Source organism: Rhinolophus ferrumequinum, chromosome 5 (assembly GCF_004115265.2).
Source record: "Rhinolophus ferrumequinum isolate MPI-CBG mRhiFer1 chromosome 5, mRhiFer1_v1.p, whole genome shotgun sequence".
In the NCBI taxonomy this organism is placed as follows: Eukaryota; Metazoa; Chordata; class Mammalia; order Chiroptera; family Rhinolophidae; genus Rhinolophus; species Rhinolophus ferrumequinum.
The window spans coordinates 18,775,305-18,800,132 of NC_046288.1; the positions used below are offsets into that span (position 1 = coordinate 18,775,305).

At 41.2% G+C, this 24,828-nt stretch overlaps 1 protein-coding gene across 1 annotated transcript in view; it reads right to left on the reverse strand.

The window, feature by feature from the left end:
* The window catches only part of IGFBP7 (insulin like growth factor binding protein 7), a 65,623-nt gene extending 42,090 nt beyond the window's left edge, over nt 1-23,533 (reverse strand). The window contains exon 1 of the mRNA XM_033105544.1: nt 22,968-23,533. Within this exon, the coding sequence (XP_032961435.1) occupies nt 22,968-23,442 (475 nt within the window). The 5' untranslated portion in view covers nt 23,443-23,533. The remainder of the gene's footprint in view (nt 1-22,967) is intronic.
* Between the last annotated feature and the right edge of the window lie 1,295 nt (nt 23,534-24,828).

Below are 24,828 nucleotides of genomic sequence, written 5' to 3' on the forward strand. Positions count from 1 at the left end.
ATCTAAAATTAATTAACCACAAAATAAAGATGGAGAGTGCTTTATTGACACTTAATTTTGCTCAGATTTCTGTTTAATTATATATAATCACTTTTGTCTCAATTATTATATCAACCAACTCAGAGGCTAGATTATCAAAGATTCTATTTATACATAAAAAGTTTAAGTATGTTGCTTAAATCACATCTACTCTAATAAAATTACTGAATTGTATATCATTTATTTAACAGCAGTACATCCTGGATTCACCTAACAAATTACTCAAATTCCAGTATTAAAAAAATCCTTTTAGTCAGAAATTATGTACTTTTTATAAAAATAATGAAAAAATATAGACATGCGGCAGTATGCAATGAACCCAGTATTATACACAGTTGAACATTTTGAGAAGAAATCACACGCTTATGCAATATAATTCTGAACTATGTTAGCAGTTTAAAATTTTCCTAAGAATTTTTTTTTTAAGGTGAGAACATTTCCACCCTTCTCCATGAAATCTTCCTAGTTGGAAGTGATGGCTCCTTTTTCTGTACTTGTCTAGTGGTTCTTTTGTACACCACTCACAGGGCACTGCTCACAAAATAGCCTGCAAGCAAACTTAAGTGGCCTCCATTATTCAATTTTTTTTTACTCTCTTTTCTTCTGGCATAAAGAGCTGCTGTCAAAAGGTCTGACAGTATTTTTTTCCCCTTAGAAGTCAGTTTCTCTTATTACCCAGATGCTTAAAGGATTTTTTTTCCTTTTTCCTTTTGAAGTTTAGTAATTTTACTAGAATATGATTTGATGTCTGTCATTCCAGATCAATATTTTTAGGTATGTACTCTGCTCTTCCAAAATGTAGTTTTAAATATATATTGTTTTATTTCAGAAGTTTTCTAGAATACAGTTCTAGAATATAGTTTTAAGTATTTAATCTGTTCTCTTGCTTTAATCTCTTTAGTGACCTCTATTATCCATATGTTAGATCTTCTTTGTATATCTTGAATAGTTATTAATTTTGATCTTTCTTCAGTTTTTTCGTTTCTTTTGATTTTAACAATTTTCCTCCTTTTGACCTATTTTTAAGGACTTGTCTGTTGTGATTATGTGGTATTGTGTTTCTTCCCTGTAGCTCTAAAATGATTTTGCTTTTTATTTGTAATTATTTCCTGAGCTCTTCACCTCATGTTTGAATTCTTCTAATTCTGATTTCCATTATTATTTCCTATCTTGTATTTTAAAAATGTTGGTTAGCTCATTTTGAATAGTAGGTTATAGTTTTCATTTGTTTTTTAGGTATTTCTTTTGGGCATGCTTTCATTGTCTGTAGGGATCTTGTATTCATTCATTCATTATCTCTCTCTCTTTCTTACGTGGGACTACTTTCTAGTATGTCATTGACCTTAATCCTTTTCTGTGCTTATTTTTATGTAAAATTATTTTTTTCCTTAATTTTTACAAGAAGGTATTGTCCAAGTTATTTTTTTCTAACTCCTCTGAGCTCCATTTTTTTACCTGGAAATTTTTTTTTTTTAAATTTTTATATAATTGGTGCTGAGCTGCTCCCTGGAGAATTACTGGACAAGAGATTCAGGTGCTTCTTGAAACTTATTCTACTTACACAATAAAATTTTGTCACAGGCTTAAATTACAATGATTATCTTTATACTTATTAAAGTCAAGCAGCCTCAAACAGAGAAATCATACCTTATTCATTCCATATCCACCTACAATTCAAAAACTACTTTGCATATATTAGGTAGTCAATAATATTTATTTATATTAATACTATGGTAGTAGACCATAAAAAGAGTTTGAATCGTTATCAAAAACCTCCCCACAATCAAAAGCCCAGGACTAGACATCTTCATGGGTGAAGTCTACCAAACATTCAAAGGAAAATTAAATATCAATTCTTCTCAAACACTTCCAAAAAATAAAAACACTTCCAAGCATTACTCTAATACCAAAATCAGACAAGGACACCACAGGAAAAGAAAATCACAGGCCAATATCCCTGGTGAACATCAACGCAAAAATCCTCAACAAAATATCAGCAAACTGAATTCAACAATACCTGAAAGTGGGATTTATTCCAGATATGCAAGGTTAGTTTAACACCCACAAATCAATCAATGTGACACACCACATTAACAAAATGAAGGATAAAAATCATACGATCGTCTCAATAGATGCAGAAAAAGCATTTGACAAAATTCAAAATCCATTCATGATACAAACTCTGAACAAACTGGGTACAGAGGGAGTGTACCTCAACATAATGAAGACCGTATATGACAAGCCCACAGCTAATACCATATTTAATGGTGAAGAAAAGCTGAAAGTTCTTTTCTCTAAGATCAGGAACAAGACAAGGATGCTTACTCTCACCACTTTTATTCAACATAATATTGGAAGTCCTAGTTAGAGCAACGAGGCAAGGAAAAAAAAATAAAAAGCATCCAAACTGGAAAGAAAGTAGTATTCACACATATATGGCCAATTAGTTTATCACAAAGGAGCCAAGAATATACAATGTGGAAAGGACAATCTCGTCAACAAATAGTGTGGAGAAAACTGTACAGCAACATGCAAAAGAATGAAACTATATTACACCATACACATAAATCAACTCTCAATGGATTAAAGACTTGAATGTAAGAGCTGAAACCATAAAACTGCTAGAAGAAAACAGGCTTGGTAAGCTTGACATCTTGGTGATAACTTTTGGATTTGACACCCCAAGCAAAGGCAACAAAGGCAAAAAACCCCAAGTATGATGACATCAAACGAAAAGGCTTCTGCACAGTAAGGAAACCATCAACAAAATTAAAAGGCAACCTAGTAAATGGGAGAAAATATTTGCAAACCATATATCTGATACGTGCGTAGTATCCATCCTATATAAAGAACTCATACCACTCAATAGCAAAAAAAAAAAAATCTGAATAGAAATGGGCAGAAGATCTGAATAGTCATGTTTCCAAAGAGGAGATACAGATGGATAACAGATACATGAAAAGGTGCTCACCACCACTAATCAGCAGGGAAATGCAAATCTAAACCACAATGTGATATCATCTCACACCTGTCAGAATGGCTATTATCAAAGACTAGAAATAGCAAGTGTTGGCAAGGATGTGGAGGAAAGGGAACCTCTGTGCACTGTTGGTAGGAATGTAAATTGGTACAGCCACTGTGGAAAACAGTATGGAGGTTCTTCAAAAAAATTAAAAATAGAACTACCATATGATCCAGAAACTCCACTTTTGGGTATATATCCAAAGAAAATAAAAACACTACTTGAAAAAATATATGCACCCCCATGTTCACTGTGGCATTTATTTACAATAGCCAAGATATTGAAACAACGTTAAGTGTCCATCAGTGGATGAATGAATAAAGAAACTGTGGTATGTATACACAAAAGTGTATTATTCAGCCATAAAAAAGAATGAAATCTTGACATTTGTGACAATATGGATGGACTTTCAGGGAATAAGTGAAATAAGTCAGACAGAGAAAGAAAATACGGTATGATGTCAGTTATATGTGGAATATAAAAAACAAACAAACAATTACTCCTCCCAAACCCCACCAAGTTCCGATACAGAGAATAGACTGGTGGTTGTCAGTGGGGAGGGGTGGGCAAAACGGGGGAAGGGGGACAAAAGATACAAATATCCAGCTATAAAATAAGTAAGTCCTGGGGATGTAATGTACAGCATGGTGACTATAGTTAATACTGTACTGCACATTTGAAAATTGCTAAGAGACTACATCTTAAAAGTTCTCATTACAAGAAAAAATTTTTTTGTAACTCTGTTTGGTGATAGATAACTAGACTTATTTTGGGGATCATTTTGCAACATATACAGATATTGAATCATTATGTTGTACATCAGAAGCTAATATATGTAAAAAAAGAAATTAATACCACGGTAGTGAACTATGTATCTCATTTATCCAAGATAACTGAAGGTATTTTGAAAAGAGGCTCAAACACACTGCGTATGTTACCCTTGAAGACTCACTTTTGCATGTGTGATGTCTACCCACTGCAATTAACAAGAGAATTCTCATAGATTTAGTGTGATTATATTTGAAGATTGAAAGCCACAACATAATTTGGCATGATAGCAAATCAGGAGACAGCAAATTGTTGCCAATACTGCTGATTATATACCTAACAGGCCGGCCCCTTCTTCCTTGATGGCAAACCAGACGTTTGTTTGAGTCTTCTGTCTCTCATATGCTATTAGGTTGGTGCAAAAGTAGCTGTGTTTTTTGCAAATTATTTTTAATCTTTTAAACTGCAATTACTTTTGCACTGACCTAATAAAAGAAAGTTAATCATCAAGGTGTGAATTATGACTCGTGTCAGCCAATCATGATGTCTCATCGCCCTGGATGGTGACTGGTTCAGGCACAGGTGTGAGAACCAATTCTGACTGATTGGGATGAATAGATAAATCTTCTGAAGCATGTCTTAGAAAAGTTTTCTCTGACAATAGTGTGGAATGCATGAGACGATAGGACCGCTTCTTTTCCTCTGGTTGTTGATGAGCTGCCTTGCAATCACAGGGAGCTAAACCCCTTCTCCACTTTTATCTGGTCTTCTCCTTCCTTCATCTCTATTGCCTCCTTTCTGCTCAATTTTCCTAGAAGTTTCTCCATGGTAAGGCCCCCTCTCCTGGAAGGAAGCTCTGGCTGGTCAGTTTTGAGAGTTCAGGGGGCCAAGCCTGCTCCAGCTCCTCCGCCTTTCCCATGGGTCCCTTGCACCTCTCACGAATAGACTGGGGGCACCACTTTCCCGTGAGCACCTGCGGGCTGCGTTAGGATTTTCCTATTATCTGGTCCATCATCACCTCATTACTTCCCTCTACTTCCTTCCACAAAGCTGCCTGACATCATGAAGGCCTTGAGTTGTAGGTGGTTTGTCTCAACCCACTTGTATTTTGGGATTCAAGGGGATATCTTATTACCTTTTGTGTGGTAAATGTTGCCCATGGGGTTTTGGTTTTGGCATCTATTGGCTTTATTTTTATTTTTTAATATTTAAAAATTGTGTTAAAATATATATAACATAAAATTTACCACCTTCAACTATTTTTCAGTGTACATTGCAGAGTGTTAAGTATATCCAGTTGCTGTGCAACCAATCTCCAGAACTCTTCATCTTTCAAAAGTGAAACTATATGCATTAAATAATTCCCCATTTCTCCCTTCCCCAGCCCCTGGCAACCACCCTTCTAGTGGCTCTGTTTTTATGAAGGGATTGAATTCAGAAAGCTCAACAAACTGCTGCTGCCATGGCCCCATGACTAAACTGTAACTCCTGGAGACTGGAGTTTGTGTCACATGCTTATGGCACCAGTTCAGCACCTAACACATAGACAAGACGCACAGATTTAACCAATGAATGAGCCATTCTTAATTCTGGTATCTTTTGGCAGGGTGATAGGATGCTTTCTTGTACTCATTAAAGTGATTGATAGTTAACATAAAAGTTGCTGTCGTTTTCTGAACAAATACCTTCCTAGGTCAACAGGCAACATAAGTTTCTAGATGGGAGAACGCTGCCAACTCTTGATTATCCAACTAAAGAAGGGCAGGAGAGGAACAGACTCTCAAATGGATGCTGCTTTTTAAAGTACTTTATATTTTGCCATGTACCAATTTGTTGTGGCAGATTTCCTTACTAATTATGCATAGTTCATGCTAACATTATAACATAAGTACTCCCTGGACACTACTTGCTGGTAGTGATTTGAAGGGAGGTAAGTGGCTGGCCCAGGCGTACATGGGGTGGCTTATTAAAAAGTAAACATTTGACACAGATGTACACAAGGCAGTTAACTAATTGGGCATATTTGAGAGTTGTTGTTACAATAATCAGTGACATCAAAGGGAAAAAAATCTTACATTCATATAATGCTTACAGTTACAGAGGGCTTTCAAACCTATTATCGCTTTCATTTCCCATAACCCTTTAAAACAGGTCCTAGTAGTTTCATTTTGCAGGTGAGGAAATGGAGGGGCTAGAGAGAGTAACTAACGTGCTCCCAAATACACAATCAGTTAATGTATAGTCAGGACTCTTGACTCTTTTCTTAGTGTTTTTTCTTCTTCTTTTTGCAACACTATACCTGAAGAGTGAGGTGATAGGAGCTACCTCACATCTCATGTTGGAGGTAGGCAGGGCATAAATTATAAATATATAAAAACAAAGATTCTGGAACAGTTTGGGCAAGTATAGCCCTTCTCCATACAATCCCCAAAGCACAGATTGAAAATATGAAAAAAAAAAGTTACGCTCTTGCTGTCATGTACCATGTAGGTAGTTAGGCTTATGTTGATGGTGTCTGTAAACCTCTTTTACCTCTTTTCGGGCAAGCCACTATGCACAGGCTTTCTGTTACTTGGAGCTAAACATATTCCTTACTGATAGACTACCTGTTGTCTTCTGGGTAATCATTCTTCTTTTTCCCTTCCCCAAATTCAACCACCCCCGCATATATTGAAGGAACTAATACAGAATAGCACTGTCGCATCAGGTACAGGCTCACATACCTAAAAGTATTCACAAACTGAGACATAGCACAAACTACATACAAACTAAAGTACATGATGATTCAGAGTACTGCTGAGAAATGTTTCTTCACCTCTTTGCCTAAGAATTTCCTGAGTCTGAGATAAATGTCATGCTTCCATGAGAAACTGACTATTTCTTGCTTTCTTTGGCAGTATCCAGTTAGGCCTTCTAGTCCTTGTGATACATCCTATTGGTTTGAAGGACGTCTCAGTGGGTCACATTCTCATTCCACGGAGATGAAACACATGCACACAAGGGCACACATACACAAGGGCACACACACACATGAGAAAACAATGAAATCTCCCCAGGACTCAATTTTATTCAAATTGATTAAATATTTAATTTGTTTTTCAGAAAGTTCTTTTTATGCTCTTCCGTGATGTTTTCTTTTTAGAAAATATATGTGAAAGCATCAATTTATCTGATTTACCTTTTCCAACTTATTTTGCATTCTACTCAGAAAAATTTATGTCACATTGGTTATCTTATTGAGCAAAGCTAACAGATCCAGGCGGTGTGTGTGCTTTGGGAGTTGGACCATCTATAATTATACAAGTTAATCACGGGCACTTGGAGAATAATTTTATGCTATATTAGACAACTGCCACTGCCAAAACCTTGAATTTATTTTAATTTACTAAAACAACAGCTTTAGATTCTCTGGATATTTTTCTTTAAAAACACCCACATGATTTCACAAAACAAACACAAGCATACGCTTTTCCATCCATTGGTAGTAATCAGAATAACTGGAGATTGTGGAAATGTAGCATATTAACAATGTAGGAAATTTAATGAAGGAGACACAAGTTTAGGAATGAAATGGAAACCCACAGATTAAGAACTGGAACGAAGCATCTCCTATGTTTAACTGACCCTGAAACTCTATTTTAACTTCCTGTGGCTTTAAATGTAAGTACGTATGCACGGGCCTGTATACATGGCAGCTTCCCCGAAATCCTTGCTCCAGCTTTTCCTCGATTCCCATGGATCAGGGCTCTGCTTGGGCACTCTAAGGCAGGAATCTTGGGTGCTGATTTTATAATGTGGGGGTAAAACTTACCCCGCAGCATTCTTGTGAGGATTAAACAGGTGACCTACCACGCACGTACGTGAACATTTTTATAAACGATACTGTGCTGTGTTGATTGAAGGCCTCGTTAGTATTCCTATCTCCTGGTCAAATATGGGACCGATTCTGCCAGAACAATCACGCGCAGCTTCTCCACTTTATCAATATATTCTCAGCACTGCTTAGTTACTGTATTAGTGGGAATAACTGTCTAACAAAGGATTGCTATTGCTGAATGTGCTGAATGTGAAAGGATTTGAAGAAAAGAGTAACGAGGCTTTGCCAATCTCTTTAAGGACCCAAGGACACGTACAGTAAAATGTTGTTTAAGTAGATTCTTTTCCAGTTTGAATAAGTGGAGCAGGCCACAGGGGCTCCCCGAGAGGTGGAGCCTAACAGTACATCTCACACATGAGATGAAACAAGTGGTCAAGCCATGGTCTCAGCACGTATTATGCACGGAGATGCTGAGAATCAAACATCTGGGTATTTGACTGTAGTTGTAAAGGCCAATAGAGCTGTAAAGGCCATTTTTTTTTCCTTCTGTGAGAAAATACTGAAGACAAAACCTCCAAATTTCACAAAGCTTTTACTGTTCACCTCTCATGTAGGTGGCTGCCCGTTACAACAGATGTTCTCAAGCTGCTCTAGCAGGAAGGCACATGCTTTTTATGAGCCCCAATTCAATGATGTACAAAGGCATTTTCTTTCCAGCTCCCTATTATTTTGAAATATTTTATTGGCCAAATTGGACTTGAACAAAGGAAAAGCATTTTGGGAATCATACAGCCTTTTTGCTCTTGCTAGAAGAGTTCTAGCTGATCTGGACTATTCCTGGTACCCGGCAAACTTGGATACAAACTAAATTGGCAGGGCTCTTGGTTTTTGGCCCGTTGTTATAAATTTCACAAAAGGAACTGGGGTGAAGGCACTACTCTCAGTGGTGTCTATGCCACTGGAGAGGCACAGTCACAAGCATAATCCAAGTCTGAAGAGAATTAAAAAGTAATTCTGACTTCATATTGGAATGCTTTGCTTTCGCCTTTTGTTTTCTGGAGAAAATGTGTCTACATTGTTTAGAAGAGGCTAATATTTAAACTGGAATCACCAATATCTATATATACAATTTTTTAAAAATGTTCATACCTTTGAATCACGAATTCCAATTTGTGATCTATTCTAAAGAAACAATGCAGAAGAAAGATGTTTTTATGTCCAAAGACATGAATTTAAAGGGTATTCATAACAGAAAAACTGGAGTAAATCATGGTTCATTCCAATAATTATGCAGCATTATCAATGATATTTATAAACTATTTTAAACACATGGAAAACGCTTATGAATGAAAAACAAGATGCAAAAAAATACAGATAGCACTATCAATTATATAATATATGCCGAGGAAAACACTAGACTGAAATACAATAAAATATGGAGTGGATATAATGAAAATATTTGTAATAATTGTCTTTGATGTCAATGATTTCTACAAATTTCAATGTTTATGTTTTTCATCAATAACAAAAAAGATCGTTATTTAAAGGAAATTAAATTAGCTCACATTCCCACAACACACAGAAACTGCACTGCAGCTGAAATTAATTAACAAGAATATGTAAGTCTAGGATTTAAAACCCATTGTGGTTTGTCCAAACAGCTAGACATCTGACAAAGGATCACTTAAATGCAAAATAGTATCCTCATGGTTTCAATAGGTGTTTGCTCCTATTTAAAATTTTGCTTTTACGCATTTCCCAGACAACTCGGTAGAGCAAAGTTAATTTACTACATATTTTTTCTTAGTGTTTACTAAAGTATTTCAATATAATCTTTAAGATTCTTTTGGATCAATATTCTATCTTTAGCTCAATTCTGAGCAAATAAAAATAAAATTCACTTGTCTCCACTCCAGAATGTCACTTTGGGAGAAGTAATAACTATTTCATTTATATACTACACAGCTAGCCATAGCTACATTATGTATAAGCTCATCGTCTATAATTAAATTATAATGTATTCATAGGTCACAAATGTGAATGTACCTTTGTTCATTTTCTCCCTTCCAGTAGAAATTGCACAGAAAACATACGCTTCCAATGATTAAAAATAGAGTTGAGGAGCGTATATATGTGTGTACATTCTCTGCTCGCATGCATTTTTATTGATTTGACTTACACGGGGCTCTTTTATTTCAGTCTAATCACCTCTTCTGCCTTCCCATACTTCACAAACCACCAGATGGACCACAGGTTTGTAGGCTCCTTAGAGAAGGGCCATTATCTTTCTCATCATTACAAATTTCCTTATGGCACCTAGCACAGCATTTATAAAAAGCAAGCACTTGAAATAAGTGACAGGGAATGATTATAATTTTCCACTTCTAATGACAGTGAGGATCCAGGTAACCTTGTTTCCTGAGCTAAGTGATGGGTGAACGAGAAAGAGCCAGGACAGAGCCTAGTTACTAAGCACAAAACTGGAGTGAGATAAGAGGCCTGGCTGCAGGCCTAGTGAAGGACCGCCTGGCTCTGTGTGAGGGAAAGGCCAAGCACGAGACTCTACCTGGTGGGAAGACTGGAGAGAGAAATGGGAGGAACCTTCCTGCCGCCCCTATGGAAACTTCTCACTAACACCAGTGGAATGGGCGTCCTGCTAGCAGGTGGGTACAGGGCAAAAACAGGGGCGCCTTGTGAAGAGAGTCAACACAGGGATGGATAGCACATGTGTTTATTAAATTGGGTCAAGAGTCCAATGATTTTCTACTAAGCACCCACTCCGTGCCCAGAACTATGTTAAAGGCTTTGGGGTATCCAAAGGAAGTATAACTCGTAATATGCTCTCTGCCTTCAGAAACCACGGTAGTTCCCTAATGATTCTCACTGATCTGACCATTTCCAACATAGTCGATCCTCATTATTTGCGGATTCCATATTTGTGAATCCACCTCCTTGCTAAAATTTATTTGTAACCCCCAAATCAAACCATTCTTGGACATGCACAGAGCGGCACAAAATTTGAGGTCCCAGCTGAGGGATAAGGCAACGCTCTGCCTTCTGGTTTCAGCTCTCATGCTGTAAACAAGTGTCCCTTTCACAGTCTACTTAGTGCCACTTTTTAATTTTTGTATTTTTGTGCTTTCTGTTGGTGATCTTCCTGTTTAAAATGGTCCCCAAGGGCAGCGTGGAAGTGCTCTCTTGAATTCCTAAGCAAAACAAGGCTGTGGTGTGTCTTACAGAGAAAATATGTGTGTTAGACAAGCTTTGTTCAGGCATGAGTTATAGGCTATTGGCCGTGAGTTCAATGTGACTGCATCAGCACTACACATTAAATGGGGTGTCTTAACACAGAAACACACATAAAACAAGGTTTGTCCTGATTGGTTAACAAAAATGTGATCAGAGGCTCATGGAACCTAACTCTTCTGCCCCTAAAAGCAGTAATTCAACATTGGCTAATCCAGTGTTTGCAAGACTTTACAGAACATAAGTACCATGACTAACGAGAATGGACCACACTTGCCTTCCCCTGTTGTTGTCTAACTAAAGGGGAAGGTAGCCTAGCAGTAACCTCTATGGATAGGTAGTATCTTGATTTCACAGATGAGAAAACGGATGCTCAGAGGAGTGAAGTAAATCTCCTAAGGCCAGTGGTGGAATACTGTTCTCGAAGCCTGGGAAATGAGGAGGAGAGGTTATAAATTGGAATGGGACATTCGTTCTCAGTCGCAGAGTTTTTGTGATAGGAGAAACTATAAAGGGCAATTTAAGAAAATGCAAAGGGACAAGAGATTCTCCTCTAGGGTGGGGGACCTCAAAGCAGGACAGAGCCACCTCCCCCTATTAGAGATTCCAGAAGGGGTTACAGAGGGAGTAGTGGGTTTCCACCAGGTTCCCCTTTCTAATAGAGCACATTCTAATCCACTCTTCATTATTCATTCCTTTACTCAGCAAGTATGTACCTACTACATCCCAAGGATTGTTTAGAACTGACATTCTAGTGACATGACTGAAAGATTAGATTGTTGTGGCTTTCGGTGAATACTTTTCTTAAAGTACAGTGGTACTCGAACTTTTATTATCATCAATACTGATAGATGTAGAAGTATTTCCATTCTGTCTGATTCAGATAACAGCACTGAAATCACCAAGGAGATAAGAAGCAGCCAAACAACCATGCTCTTGCACTGTATTGAGTGTTCATGTTTTCTAGGGATTCCACTTCCTATGCTGTCCTAGAAACGTATTCTGAAAAGTCATCCTACTTCAAAAGATGAGATGTTGGTTAAATGGAGCAAAAATTGGCCTATCATTATTATATAGTGTTTCCCCAAAAATAAGACCTAGCTGGACCATCAGCCTAATGCATCTTTTGGAGCAAAAATTAATATAAGACCGGGTCTTATATTATCATACTATTTCTCTGCCAATCTCTGTGATTTTAGTTGCTTCTTTGGAGCTAATATCGCCAACATTTTTTTTTTTTTTTTGAATGAACCAACCAACAAAACCCCAAAGCATTTTCTATGTATGCAGGGAAGAAACATCAATGATTACTGAATTTGAGAGTCCTTTTAATCTAAAATGTCTTATATACCTACAAGGTGCCATTAGAGAATCATATGTTCACACTTTGATTCACTGAACTTGAAGATAGAAATATTGCACACTGTAAAGCAAAGTAAATCCTCTGGCTAACATCCAGGGTGTAGCATCCAGGGTGATTCCCATGTAACCATCTGCTTTTGGACCCTGGGATGTCTCAGAGATGGAGCAAGACTCCTTGTCCTGACATACTTGAAGAGCAAGAACAAGAGCTAAATGGAAGTTTCTAGGGATTTGTTTATAAGAACATTATCCTGCCATTTTGTTTGCATAGATCTAGACACAAGTTCAGATCTAGTCTGGAGATATATAAGGCAGGATTACGTTTAGATTGGTCAAAGTAAGACATCAACATATCACAGTGAAGGCACTTATACATGAACTCACACCAGGGTTTATAATGCTAATAAAAATAAAAATTGAAATGAAACAGCATTCAGGGAGACTTCATATGCTAAGTACCAATGTTTTTCATGCCTGTCAAGCCATGGGTCACCATGGGTTGTGGCTGTCTCCCCTACACGCTAGACTGGACCTGCAAGGGGCCATAGGGTTTTGGGCGGATGCATGGAGTGGATTAAGATCCTAAGACATCTGTAAAAACTTCATCCCACAGGAGCATCAAGAAAAGAAGGGATAACCATCTCCTGGATGACGTGGACTACACTGGCTGCCTCTCAGGGGTGGTACGCCAAGGTGTGGGGGGAATGCCAGAGGTGGCTGATGAGTCCCAGGATGGAGTTGGGGGAGCAGATTGAGCAGAGCTCACCATTTATAAAGTTGCTGGCCAAGCTCTGACTAAGAAAGGTTGGGGGGGGTGGAAAAATAAAACCACATTTTGCGTTCAATCAGACAGGAAAGAGCATGCAATGGCAGGCCAGGCACAGTGGGTGAAATGCAAGCAGTCTCAGATGAGGCAGGAATAACAGAGGGGGCCGCTAACTTTCCCACATCACGACTGGGTCCTGAACAGCCTGTTCCTGCCCTGACAGTTATCTTCTAGTGAACCAAAGGCTCGATGGTGCAGAAAATGCCACGCTGGATCAGCTTCTGCCCTCCTGCCCTGCAGCTCTCTGATCATCCGAGACACACCTGAGCAGAGAGGGGCCTCTGGCTCCAAAGCCCTGGCCTGTCACAACTCAGCAGCATTTTGATCTCTGCCCCAGCCTGCCCTCTGCAGCTGAGCCAAGCATCTCTAATAAGCAGCCTCACTGCATGGATCCCCTTGCCTGGCCTTCTCTAACTCAGAGCAGCACTGCTGCCGAAGCATTTCATTCTCTATCACACGCTCTATTGCTTCCTGAGGGGACTCCTTTGGAAGCCAGGGTTGCAATGTAATTGCTGCAGCTACTATTGAAACTCACTTTCAGATTTCTGTTCCCTGAGCAGAAAGTTCTGAAAGCTCCCACTGAGAAAGAACAGGCTTTGCATCTTGCAGTCTTGGGCTACCCGGAGAAATTCCTAAAGCCTCATTTCTGTGTGGTCTCTTTCAAAACCCTCTGAATGTTCCAGGAGATCTATTTCTTGATAAAATTTTCTCCTTTGCTTGAGGTCAGGCCAGAAGAGAACAGAACAGATGTTAGATCGAAAGCTTTCCCAATTCAACCACTTGACCGCAGGCCCACTAATCTGCCGCGATGTAAATGAAATGCCTTTGAGGCTTTCTCAGGGAAAAAGACAGACCTCCAAAAAAAGCTGGAGACTACCCTATTTCAAGAAAAACAACATGAAAGAACAGGGTGATTGGAGTCAGCTGCATTTCTGCCTGCGAGAATATTAAAGTGCTCCCCCCGCCGCCCGCCCCCAAAGTGTCAAAGTGAATTATGCTTCAGCTCTCAATCCCCTACATGGACTTTCCTCCTTCTGGAAGTTGTCACCTGACCAAACAATAAAAATAAAAAATGCTTCAGTCCCTAAAAATACAAATTCCCTCAAGAGAGTAGTCCTGCAATGAACCACAGCTTAGATGTGGAGTCAATACTATTATCCCAACTGGGGAAACTGACGGCAGAGTGGTGCTGAGGACAGGGTTCCGTCAGCACTCAGGGCTACAACCTCAGGCGAAAAGCAACGCTTGAGCGTGTTGACAGTTATCATAGTGATTTTTCTCCTCCTGCCCCCTACTCAGACTTACCACAAAGGCCTGGCAAATGATTAAACACCACACACAAATGCTCTGCCCCAGGAGGTCTTGCTTGGGAAAATATTCATGCCAGCTGCCCCCAACACACTGGCCCTGTGAGAGTCTGTTGGTTGCCTACGAGCAGACTGGCTGTCAGGTTTCCAATCTGGCCCTGGATGGACTGACGCTAGCTAGACTGGGCTCAGGGATCTGTACAAAGTCCCCTCAGAGACATTCATTCAGTGAAGAAATACCATCTTTCCTAGAACGTAATATGACTTTTACTATAAGGTGCACCGCATTACCACAAAAAGCCAATTAAACTATGACATAAACTTTTTTATCATACAGAATTTCTATTTCATGCTAATTGAAAGAGTTTGTTTAGAGAGCTATTTAGGCAGGAATGTACCATTTATTCCCTTTGCCAATTCATCAAAAAGAAAATACAAGCAAGATACATTCATTATGGTCTTTCTAAAACCTTTTCCACCTCTAGAGTTTGACTCTTGTGAATCACTTTGTTTTAAACTGTTTATTTTGAAATAGCTTTGCATTTGCAGAAGAGCAATACAGTACAGAAAGCCAATGCTGCTGGTCTATGTGCTATGCTTTGACGGCAAAGCGGTAATAGATACTTAGATTTATGTACAAGAAGTGCTATTTACTGGCTGTATGATGGATGATCTTCAGTGTCCCTGTGTGGAAACTGGGACCTCCCAAGGTTGTTGTAACAGATGATGAAACATCCAAAGAAGCCCTCAGTCAAGTACTACAAACCTCAGTTCCCATTATCACCACCTACGTAGAATTCTTGCCCCAAAGGCGTTTACAATCCAGTCAATAAGGATTCGTTACATTTATTTGGAGCTGCATAGTTTACACAGGGACTTCTTATCTGTGTTATGGTCTGACCTTTGCAATAATCCTGTGAAGCAGGTAGATTAAACTCTTCCTTCATTTACAATACATGTTATCCTGAAGTTTTGAGGGTGTTGCTTTTTTTCATCATGGTAAACTCTACTTTCAACAAGTTGGCTTCTCCTGCCTTGTCAACAGTCTTACTGTAAGTGAGAAACTTTATACCATCTGAATGGGGCTTTGTCACCACTGGGTTACTAGATCTGTTTTACCTGGTTTGAACCTTTCTTACTTTTCAGAGACAAAACTTCTCTGCAACCCCTGCCCGCTTTTGTGCCCAGCCAATTTCATGGACGGTTTCACGGATGGTGCCTCTGTCTGGTAGCCCACTGCTTGGCAGAGGCATAGAGGGGGCGGGGTTGTTGCTCACTCCAGCTGTTTCTAATTCTCCTCACCAGAGCATTTGCCATTAATTCAACTATGTAACATATCAATTTTAAATCAAAAATGACCATTTTTCCCTGCTTGATCAACACTGGCTTTCTTCTCCTGCCCTCACTTTCTCTAGGAGGCTTTGTGGGGGGGGTGGTCTTGATCGACCTAGAAAATCCACATCGAACAGGCTTGGGAAAGCTTTCCTTAGATATTTCTAATTCCTCCCACCTTCCTACCCCCTCATGAAGGGCAAAATAGTCATTGGGAAATCTTTAAAATTGCCTAAAATAAGCAGACTCATTTGTTCTGTACACTTCTAAGTCTTCTCCCATCTCAAAGTTGTCTGAAGGCTCCACTTCTGGATCTCAATTATTCTCTGGCTTAAAAGTCCTCTGGCTTATTCTCTGGCTTACAAGTCCTTTCGACAATAATTTAGGGTTCCCTTTTTAACAGCTGCTAAAAATAAGATGTTATTTGTCATACAATTAAAAACACAGATGAGGTCAGGTCATTTGCGGAGTAGTTTGAGGTAAAGGAAGCACCATAATCTTATCCACTGTGGGGAGAAATTTAGAATGAGGGAGGAAGGCCGGCTGGCCTTGGACTCTATCCAAGGGAGTTTTGTCACTAAACTATCCGAAAGAGAGCCTTATAAGGCAGTTTCTGCTAGAAGGCAACTCTATGGCGGTAAACCCTAAGGCCAGGCACTTGGGACAGGGTGGAAATCTCATTTAAGGATGACAATAAGTGCCTGCTCAGCTTACTCATTCCACCGCAGATCTAGAGAGTAAAAGATCTTAAAAGTTACTAATAGCCTCTCCTCTCCCAGACGCGTCCCCTTCTCACTTAGGTTATCTCTTAGCTCTCCAACAGAGCATCTTCAGACAGAATTCTCCTGACTCCCACATGAGCATGTGACAGTATTCAACAGTTTTTATCTACAAGTTCTTTCTGGTGTGTAAACTGAATGTGCTTTTTGTGGCTATTTAAGTCTAGGTCTTTTAATTTTGCCTCCTGAAAACCTGTAGAACAGTGGGGGCACGCACCTTGCGTTTAATAATTAATGCCCAAACCATGAAGAAACTTGTTCTTTGGATTACGTTTCTCTAAGAGAACCTTAAGTCCTTTAAGACCCTTCTTCAAGGTTGCCTCTTCTTTTGTAAAGCTTCTTCAGGTTTTCAAAGCTTTCCTAAGATGCAGTGATTAAAACTGGGTAAAGTGATAGGAACCAGTGATTGATTCAACTTTCTAGAAGTTTCTGTGCACGAGAAGGGCAACTAGTTGAGGCCAGAAAAAATTTTAAAGCATTTCTATTGGGCTGGGGTAGACTCTTTGGAATGTGACTTTTTCTGTTTCTGCTCTGAAAGTTGAGAGAGAGAGAGGAATGGGGATTACGGGCGTCGGGCAGGGGAAGAGCCTTCTGAAATGAAATGAGCAAGTGGCTGTAATTTGGGAGCAGGGGCTGGCTAGTGAGCAAACGATGTCAGGGCACGTTGTGAGGAGTCATTTAGTAAGAAAAAGGCACAGTACTGGCTTTTCATTTCCAACTAACAAACAGCTTCCCATGGCAGGTTAGGACACCAGATTCAACAACGCTTCTAAGGTCTGGAAGAGAAACTAAAGATCCTATGAAGAAGGAGTTAGGCATCTCTTGCAGGGATTATTATAATAGCTTCCAAAAGGGAGTCCCTGACCAGTGTTGCCCCCTTCCAATCCATCCTCTTAAGGGCGGCCACAAGAGATTTTTTTAGAAGCACAAATCCAATTACATCACTCAACGCCCCCCACTGCTCTTGTGACAGTGTCTAAAACTCACTAACCGGCCACAAGGCTCTTGATCACTGAGCTCTTTCACGTGTCCAGCTGCCACCTCTGTTCTCCCTTTCTGTGAGGGACCCCCCGGGACCACATGCTATTCATTCCTTCTGCTCGTAATGCTTGTCTCATTTCCGTCTAACTCCACTCCAAGCTCCCTGCTAGCTCTTCTCCAGCCAATTCCTTCTCACCTATGTCTTTGTCAGGATTCCCTGACCATCTTTGTGGAATGACAGTGGTAGTTTAACAAAGTATTGCACTGACTTGCATTTCCCCCACCCCCATTACCCTTGGACACAAGATAAGCCAGACCACCAACAATTTCATTTAATTTGGGAACCTTCTGTTTCCACTTTCAATGAAGTTCAACCATTCTGACACCAGTGAACGTGTGTTTTTTTCCACACCACCAAGCAATTCTCCAACACCAGCTGGGTGACCTATAATTCAACTCAATCCTGACACTATCTACCTAAAGGTAGCATCAGATCACACAAGATCACACAGACTAAGGGCTCAGTCCCACAAGACTGCCCCACGCCCCATTTCATATGCCAGTCACCAATCCAGGTTGTCACCTGTGCTTCTGACCAACTGGCTGTAGACTGGAGGTTCCAACCACGCCCTTCTTGGGTTTGATTAATTTGCTAGAGTGGCTCACTGGACTTGGAGAAACATTTTACGTACTTACTAGATTACCAGTTTATTATAAAAGGATATAACTCAGAAACATCAGATGGAAAAGATGCACAGGACAAGGTACGGGGAAAGGACACGGAACTTCTATGCTCTCTCCCAGCACCTCCACGTGTTCACCAACCTGGAAGCTCTCCGAACCCATCCTTTTGGGTTTTTAATGGAGGCTTTCTTACATAGGCATGGCTGATTAAATCACTGAATCATTCAATCATTGGTCACCGAACTCAATCTCTAGCCCCTCTCCACTCCCAGGGGGCTGCGACTAAAAGGTTCAATCCACTAATCACATAGTTGACTCCACCTGGCAACCAGCCCCCATCTGGTAGGTGACTTAGAGGCTTTCAAAAAGCCACCTCATTAACTTAACAAATAACATCCTGCTTCCTCTTAACATTTGGAAAATTCCAAGGGTTTTAGGAGCTAAGTGACAGGAATGGGATGAAGATCAAATATATATTTCTTATTATAAATCACAATGTCACAAGTTCATAACTTTATTGAAAAATAGTAATAGAACATGGGCATTTAAATGGTATGTTATCAACATAAAAATGAGCCTAAAATGAACTTCTCAAAGAACAAATGTTAAAAATCTATCAAAATGAGTTTCTGAAAATAAAAATCTTCACTGAAGGCTTTTCCATTTATAGAACAGTTTCTGTTGCTCTGAACGTAATTCTAACCATCAATGATGTGGAAATGTTGAGATTTGGGTTGGGGGTGGTAGTGACCACCTAATGCTAGAAGTTCAGGATAGCAGCAGACGGGAATAAGAGTCAATGTTTGATGTATTGTCTGGACTTCAGAAGAGCAGAAGATGCAAGGAGAAAAGATAGCAGACAGGCAGGAGAGCCAATTGCCTGCATTTCTAAACGGGAAGGCACTTTCTTCAGAGTATTCCTTTGTTTAATCAACAGATATTTATGAAGTGCCCAACTATTAACCAGCCGCGATGTTTATAAAGAATTATATGATGGAGTCCCTCTTTTAGGATGCTCCCTGTCCTGTGGAGAAGACAGACATTCAAAGAGCACGATGGAGAATGTGGGGAGGTGCTGTACTAACTAACTAGCAGAGCTTGTTGTCCACTCAGGAGCTCTGCTCCCTTTGCCGAAATCCTCACGTGGGTCCTCTGCCTGACTTGGCCCACCCCACTTACTACTGCTTATCCATTCCTAGTCACCATCCTATTTCCCTGTTGTACATTCTTCACAGCACATACGACTATGTGAAAACATCTGCTTACTTGTTTCTGTCTAAAGCTTACAGTAAATGCCATCACAGCGGGATCCCACCTATCTTATTCAAGGCTGAGACTAGAAGTGTACCTGGCAAATTCATACATTCATTCATTCAACATATATTTAAAGCATCTACTAGTGTCAGGCACTGATCTAGGTCCTTGGGGATAGATCGGGGAGCAAAAATTCCCTTCTCTCATGAAGCTTATTAATTTCATGTTGAATAATGACAACAATGAATATTCATTGAGTGCTTTCTACGAATAATCTTCACAGCATTGACTCTTCACAACAACTCTATGAGACAGGTATGATTATAAGCCTGATAGGTGAGGAAACCCAGTCCCAGAGACAGTCAAGTAACTTGCTCAAGGCTAAGTAAGTGGCAAAGTTAAGATTCACATCCAGGGAGTCTGGTTCCTGAGCTTAGCATCCTAACTGAGCTTACATTCAGGTATACATAGTATGTTATGCAATAAGTATTGTTGAAAAAATGGCTGGAAGAGTCGAAGAAAGACATCCTTGCGGGGTGGAGGGAGTCAAGGAGCTTCACAGAGAAAGTGACACCTGCTGAACCTTGAAGACTTAGAGTTCAAAGGGTGGAAAGATAAGTGGGGGTGAAAGTGAGGGAGGCAAACAGCAGCAAATAGCAAACATTGTGGCTGGACCATAAAGGGGGATGGATAGAAGAGGTCAAAATAATAGAACAGAGTTGTGTGAAGAGCCTTGTATGCCCTGCTAGGTAGTTTGAACTTGGTTCTAAATGTACTAACAAGGGAGGCCCTTAAGAATGAATTCTGATTCCATAAGTAAAATTTAATTCTGAGGGAGAAAAAGAGGGGATGGGACTCAAAGGGACCAAGGTGGCTGACCTGGGACGACTGCCAAGGAGCTCAGATTTAAAGGACCATAAAACAAAAGTGTAACCAAGAACTAGAATGAAAGAGCACCACGTTCTCTTCCAACTGTGAGATGTTATTATACATCTCAGCTTCTCCGTATTAACTTTCTAATAATAGGAATTGTCAAATCCCCTCTTCCAGTTACTCGTGACGTCAGGGACCTCAGTAAGATCTAATGGCAGTAAATTCATGACAGTTTTCAAGATTTGAGATTATCAGCTCATTACCTTTCAAATAGACTTTCAAGAAGATGGCTTTGCCCTTTACCACAGAGGTACGGAAAACAAGCAGACCAAGATCTCTCCCGAGTAGGTGGGCAAGTGGTGATCTCATAAAATAAGGGGAAGATCGGGAATGTCTCCAGTGAAAGCACTCAGGGAGGTGAGTTTGCAACTTGCCCCGGTATTTGGGTAATCAGCAAAACCAGATCTGTTTCGTGCATCCCTGGCTCTATAGCGCCTAGCACAGCGATGACACATATCACATGTTCAGTAAGTGCAGGTTATTTGAGTCCCACCCAAAAGAACACAGACTGAACCACACACCATGGTGGCTGAGTGTCACAACGCCCCCTTCTTCTCAGTACCCAAAGAAGCATAACTCAAGTTTCTTCTGAAGGTAGAAAATGCATTTCCTATTCTTTGCAGAGCCCCAGTACTACCTGGCACAGAAGTAAATGGCATTACATTGGGTCTACTTCCATAACTGTCAATACATATCCAGGAATCAGGAGCAATACATTAGGAAATCTGGTTTTAGCCCTATTTCTCTCTACTGTGGAAAAGTACTCTGGTGGACCTCACATTCTTTTCTGCTTTCTCTGGCATTTTCCTATAAATGGGCCCAGGCACAAGATCCCACATCTCTAAATTTAAGTTGGGAAGAAAAGGCTAATTTATATCAAGATTTCCAGTTTTACATGCTATTTCTCTTAACATTTTCCCAAACAAAGAAAACCAGGTCTGTACCCTCATGGGGTTTACAGTCTGGAGAGAGGCTGAGGAGCTGGGTGTCCATGGTAGTGAGGTTATAAGGCTGCAGGCATACCTCACTTTATTGCGCTTTGCTTTATTGCACTTCATACATGTTGCATTTTTTTTACAAACTGAAGGCAAGACCCTCCCACCTGAAATGAATCTGCAATACCTCTGAGATATGCTTGTAGTTCCATATGACTATCAGTCTCAGTTACAGACTAGAGCTGACGCTACTTGATCACCAAGCTAATCTTTTGTTCTGATCAGGCAAGTACAGTGATTTGGAAAGACATCAGGGAAAATTCCCCTTGGAGTGTTTATAAGAAAATCTGAATATCCTGGAATCAATTCTTAAACTATGCACATTTCTCTTTCATGATGTGACTGATAAATTAGATCCAAAGGAAAGAAATGACTGTTTCTGTTGGAAAAGTATGTGAATTATTTTTGGTTGTGATTTTCTAAGCTTAAGGTAATAATATAAATAGCTGGCAGTAAATTACACAATTTAAGGCTTTCAATAGTGAACTCTGAAATTAATGACATCTGACCTATTGGCATATGGATTTCTGGAAAAGACTCAAAAAAAGAATTATTTGGAAAGTTTGGAGAAAGTCTGAGCTGTATTAAAGAAGCAACTGCTTCTGTCATTTCAGGAGAACTGCCTTGCTCCCTTTTGCTACCTTGGCTGAGACCAGCGCAAGGACTGCCAAGGTTGGATTTCTAACTTTCCCTTGCAACTACTGTCTATGGAAAATGTTATTTCAGGCATTGGAGTTAAAAATCTCTTTTTCAAATCCGTACTCTATTTATTTTCCCCTTTAATTTATGGCAAGATTGTACTTGTTTGGAATAAAATAAATGATGAAACAATTTCACAGGCATTCCTGCTGAACAGTGCATTCTAGGGACAAATTACCCAAGAAAAGGAACAAGAAAGAAAAACAAAATGGTCATAAGTCTTACATCATAAAAACATTTTCAAAGAGTTTGTATTTTTTGTGCACAAAAAATTAGCTAGATTACTATTTAAGAAACTGTAATGTCCAGTAAATGAATTATTTTCCTTAATATTAAGAAACCATAAAATCCAATTTTTATAATTCTTAAAATTTAGCCAAGTAAACGTCGGACTTCTCTCTGAAAAGTCCTTCCTTTTTGTATTTCATCCTTAAACTCCTATCCCCTACCTTGTGACTTCTCTATCAATACACCCAAGCCAAGAAAAAAGGATGAGAAACTGACATCTTTGGGTTCCAAAAAGAGTTGGGGTCGCTTTTGTGAATCGACTTGTCAACTGTTAGCATCAGTTGAGTGAGCTTTTGGGATGCGGGAGTCTGAGATACCGCAAAACCTTTTCTATATATACGCACTGTCCCTGCAAGTCCTCACTTTCCTGGCACACCCTGCAAGCTCTCAAAATAAAACCACCAAAAAGAAAAAGAGAAGGGGAGCCGTCGCCCATCCTCGCCGGCATCCTTTCGACTGCCAGCTCCTTCCCGGCCATCTGTCCCCAGGGAAGCGCACGGGAGGAGTCGCGCAACCAGCGTCGGTCGCGCGGACCACAGACGCCTTGTCGCGTCTGACCCGCCAGGGGGCGCGCGGTTGCCCACCCGCGCGGGCTGGGGTGGGGCGGGGTCCGAGGGGAAAGCACGCGTGCCCACCTTGCTCGCAGGTGCCCTTGCTGACCTGCGTGATGATCTTCTCCCCGCGGCTCTCGGCCCTCAGGCTGGCGGCGCGCAGCTGGCACCCACTGGGGTAGGTGATGCCATCGCTGCCGCACACCGGGTAGCGGCTCTTGCACACGCACACGCCACTCACCCCCGGGCCGCCGGCTGCTGCCCCGGCTTTACCCTTCCGCCTCTTGCGGCTCTTCACGCACTCCATGCCCGGCGCGCAGTGCCCCCTGCCGGCGCCGCCGCCCCCGCACGGCTCACCCTCGCCGCGGGCGCACACCGGGCAGCAGCCGCACGCGTCGCGGGTCTCGCCCAGCGGGCAGCCCCGCGGGGGCAGGGGCGGGCAGGTGGCCTGCTCGCAGGGGCCGCAGGTGTCCGAAGAGTTGGAAGAGGAGAGGGGCAGGAACAGGAGCAGCAGCCCGGCGGCGCTGAGGAGCAGGGCGCGCAGCGGCGGCCGCTCCATGGCGGGGGATGGTGGTGGTGGCGGCCGGGGCGCGAGTGAACGGTTCCCCGCCGGCTGGAGCCTTAAAGGCGGCGCCCCGCCCGGCCGGGCCGCGGGAACCACACCCCGGGGCGGTGAGAGCGCGGCCGCCCCGCCCGGGACCGCGGGGCTCGAGTGCGCTCCTGCTGGCGGGGCGTGGTGGGGCATCCGCGCGGGCCCAGGGCGCTCGGGCTCACTCCCGCTGCGCTCGGTTTTGGCCTCCGAGCGCACCCTGCCGGTCCCTGGTCACAGCCCTGCCCCGGCCCTGTGGGCTGCGCCCCAGCCCCTTGTAGATCGTCCACAGTGAGAGCGGCGCCCTCACCCTCTGGTTCCTCGAGTTTCCCAGTCCAGATAGTTGTACTTCTTAACAACGACTCTGAACCGACCCAGTGTTGAATCTATTAACTTCTCCGTGGGCCCGTGAGACCTGAGAGTACTGATTACTCTGCGGTCGAGGAAGCTCCTTGAAACACGAATTGTTTGATGTGTCCCAGTTCGCCACAGGCCCCGTGTGGTCTTGGGTACCAGGCTATAAGGACAAATCGTTGCCAACCACGCCTCTCTTTGGAACCTCGTAACTGCCTCCTCCCCCTCTGCTTTCTCATGGCACGTCAAGTTTTAAGTGTGATTCTCACCGGAATCCATGTGAGAGCTGTGCCATTGTCCTAAGTTCATACTAAATTGTGTTGCACCTCCGTCAAACCTCTCCAGAGAATGACCACTGAGGGCCTAAAGCATCCCCAGTTTTTACCAGTAAACCTCTGAGGTTTTTGATGTAAATGACTGACAGTTCCTCCTTAATTTTGCTGTGAAGAACTCTACAAACTCAACTTCGAAGCCTCTTTTTCCAATAATATTGGTCCTTCAAACTTCTCCCATCCAGACATTTAAATTGTTTCCATTTTTATCGAACATAACACACCACAGTGTGCATAATTCTTATGTCACATTTTAGTTTTTTTTTTCTTGGTATAAACCAAGAATTTATAGGATTTTCAGCTAACTCCAAGTGTGTGGCTCACAATGTCATCAGCAATATATAGATGTCACTCTCACCAGAGTCTTCCTCGGATTATTATTGTAAGCTTTTTTGAAAATTAAATAATCACAATATTGAGGGAATAAAAAAACCCAAACACCCCCTTCCTATTCAGAAAACTTGGCATTGCTTTTTGGCCTCTCCTTAACATATTCTAGAAAACTGGTACTTTTTTTTAAAAGATCACATGTTGACATGACAATTGTTTAAAAAACAATGAAAGGTCTTCAGAGCAGAGTTTTCCTAATCTTGCCTTTGTCCCACAGTAAGAGATACAGTTTACATGACCTAGTATACAGTCTCAAATTGAAAGAAATGCAGAGTGCACG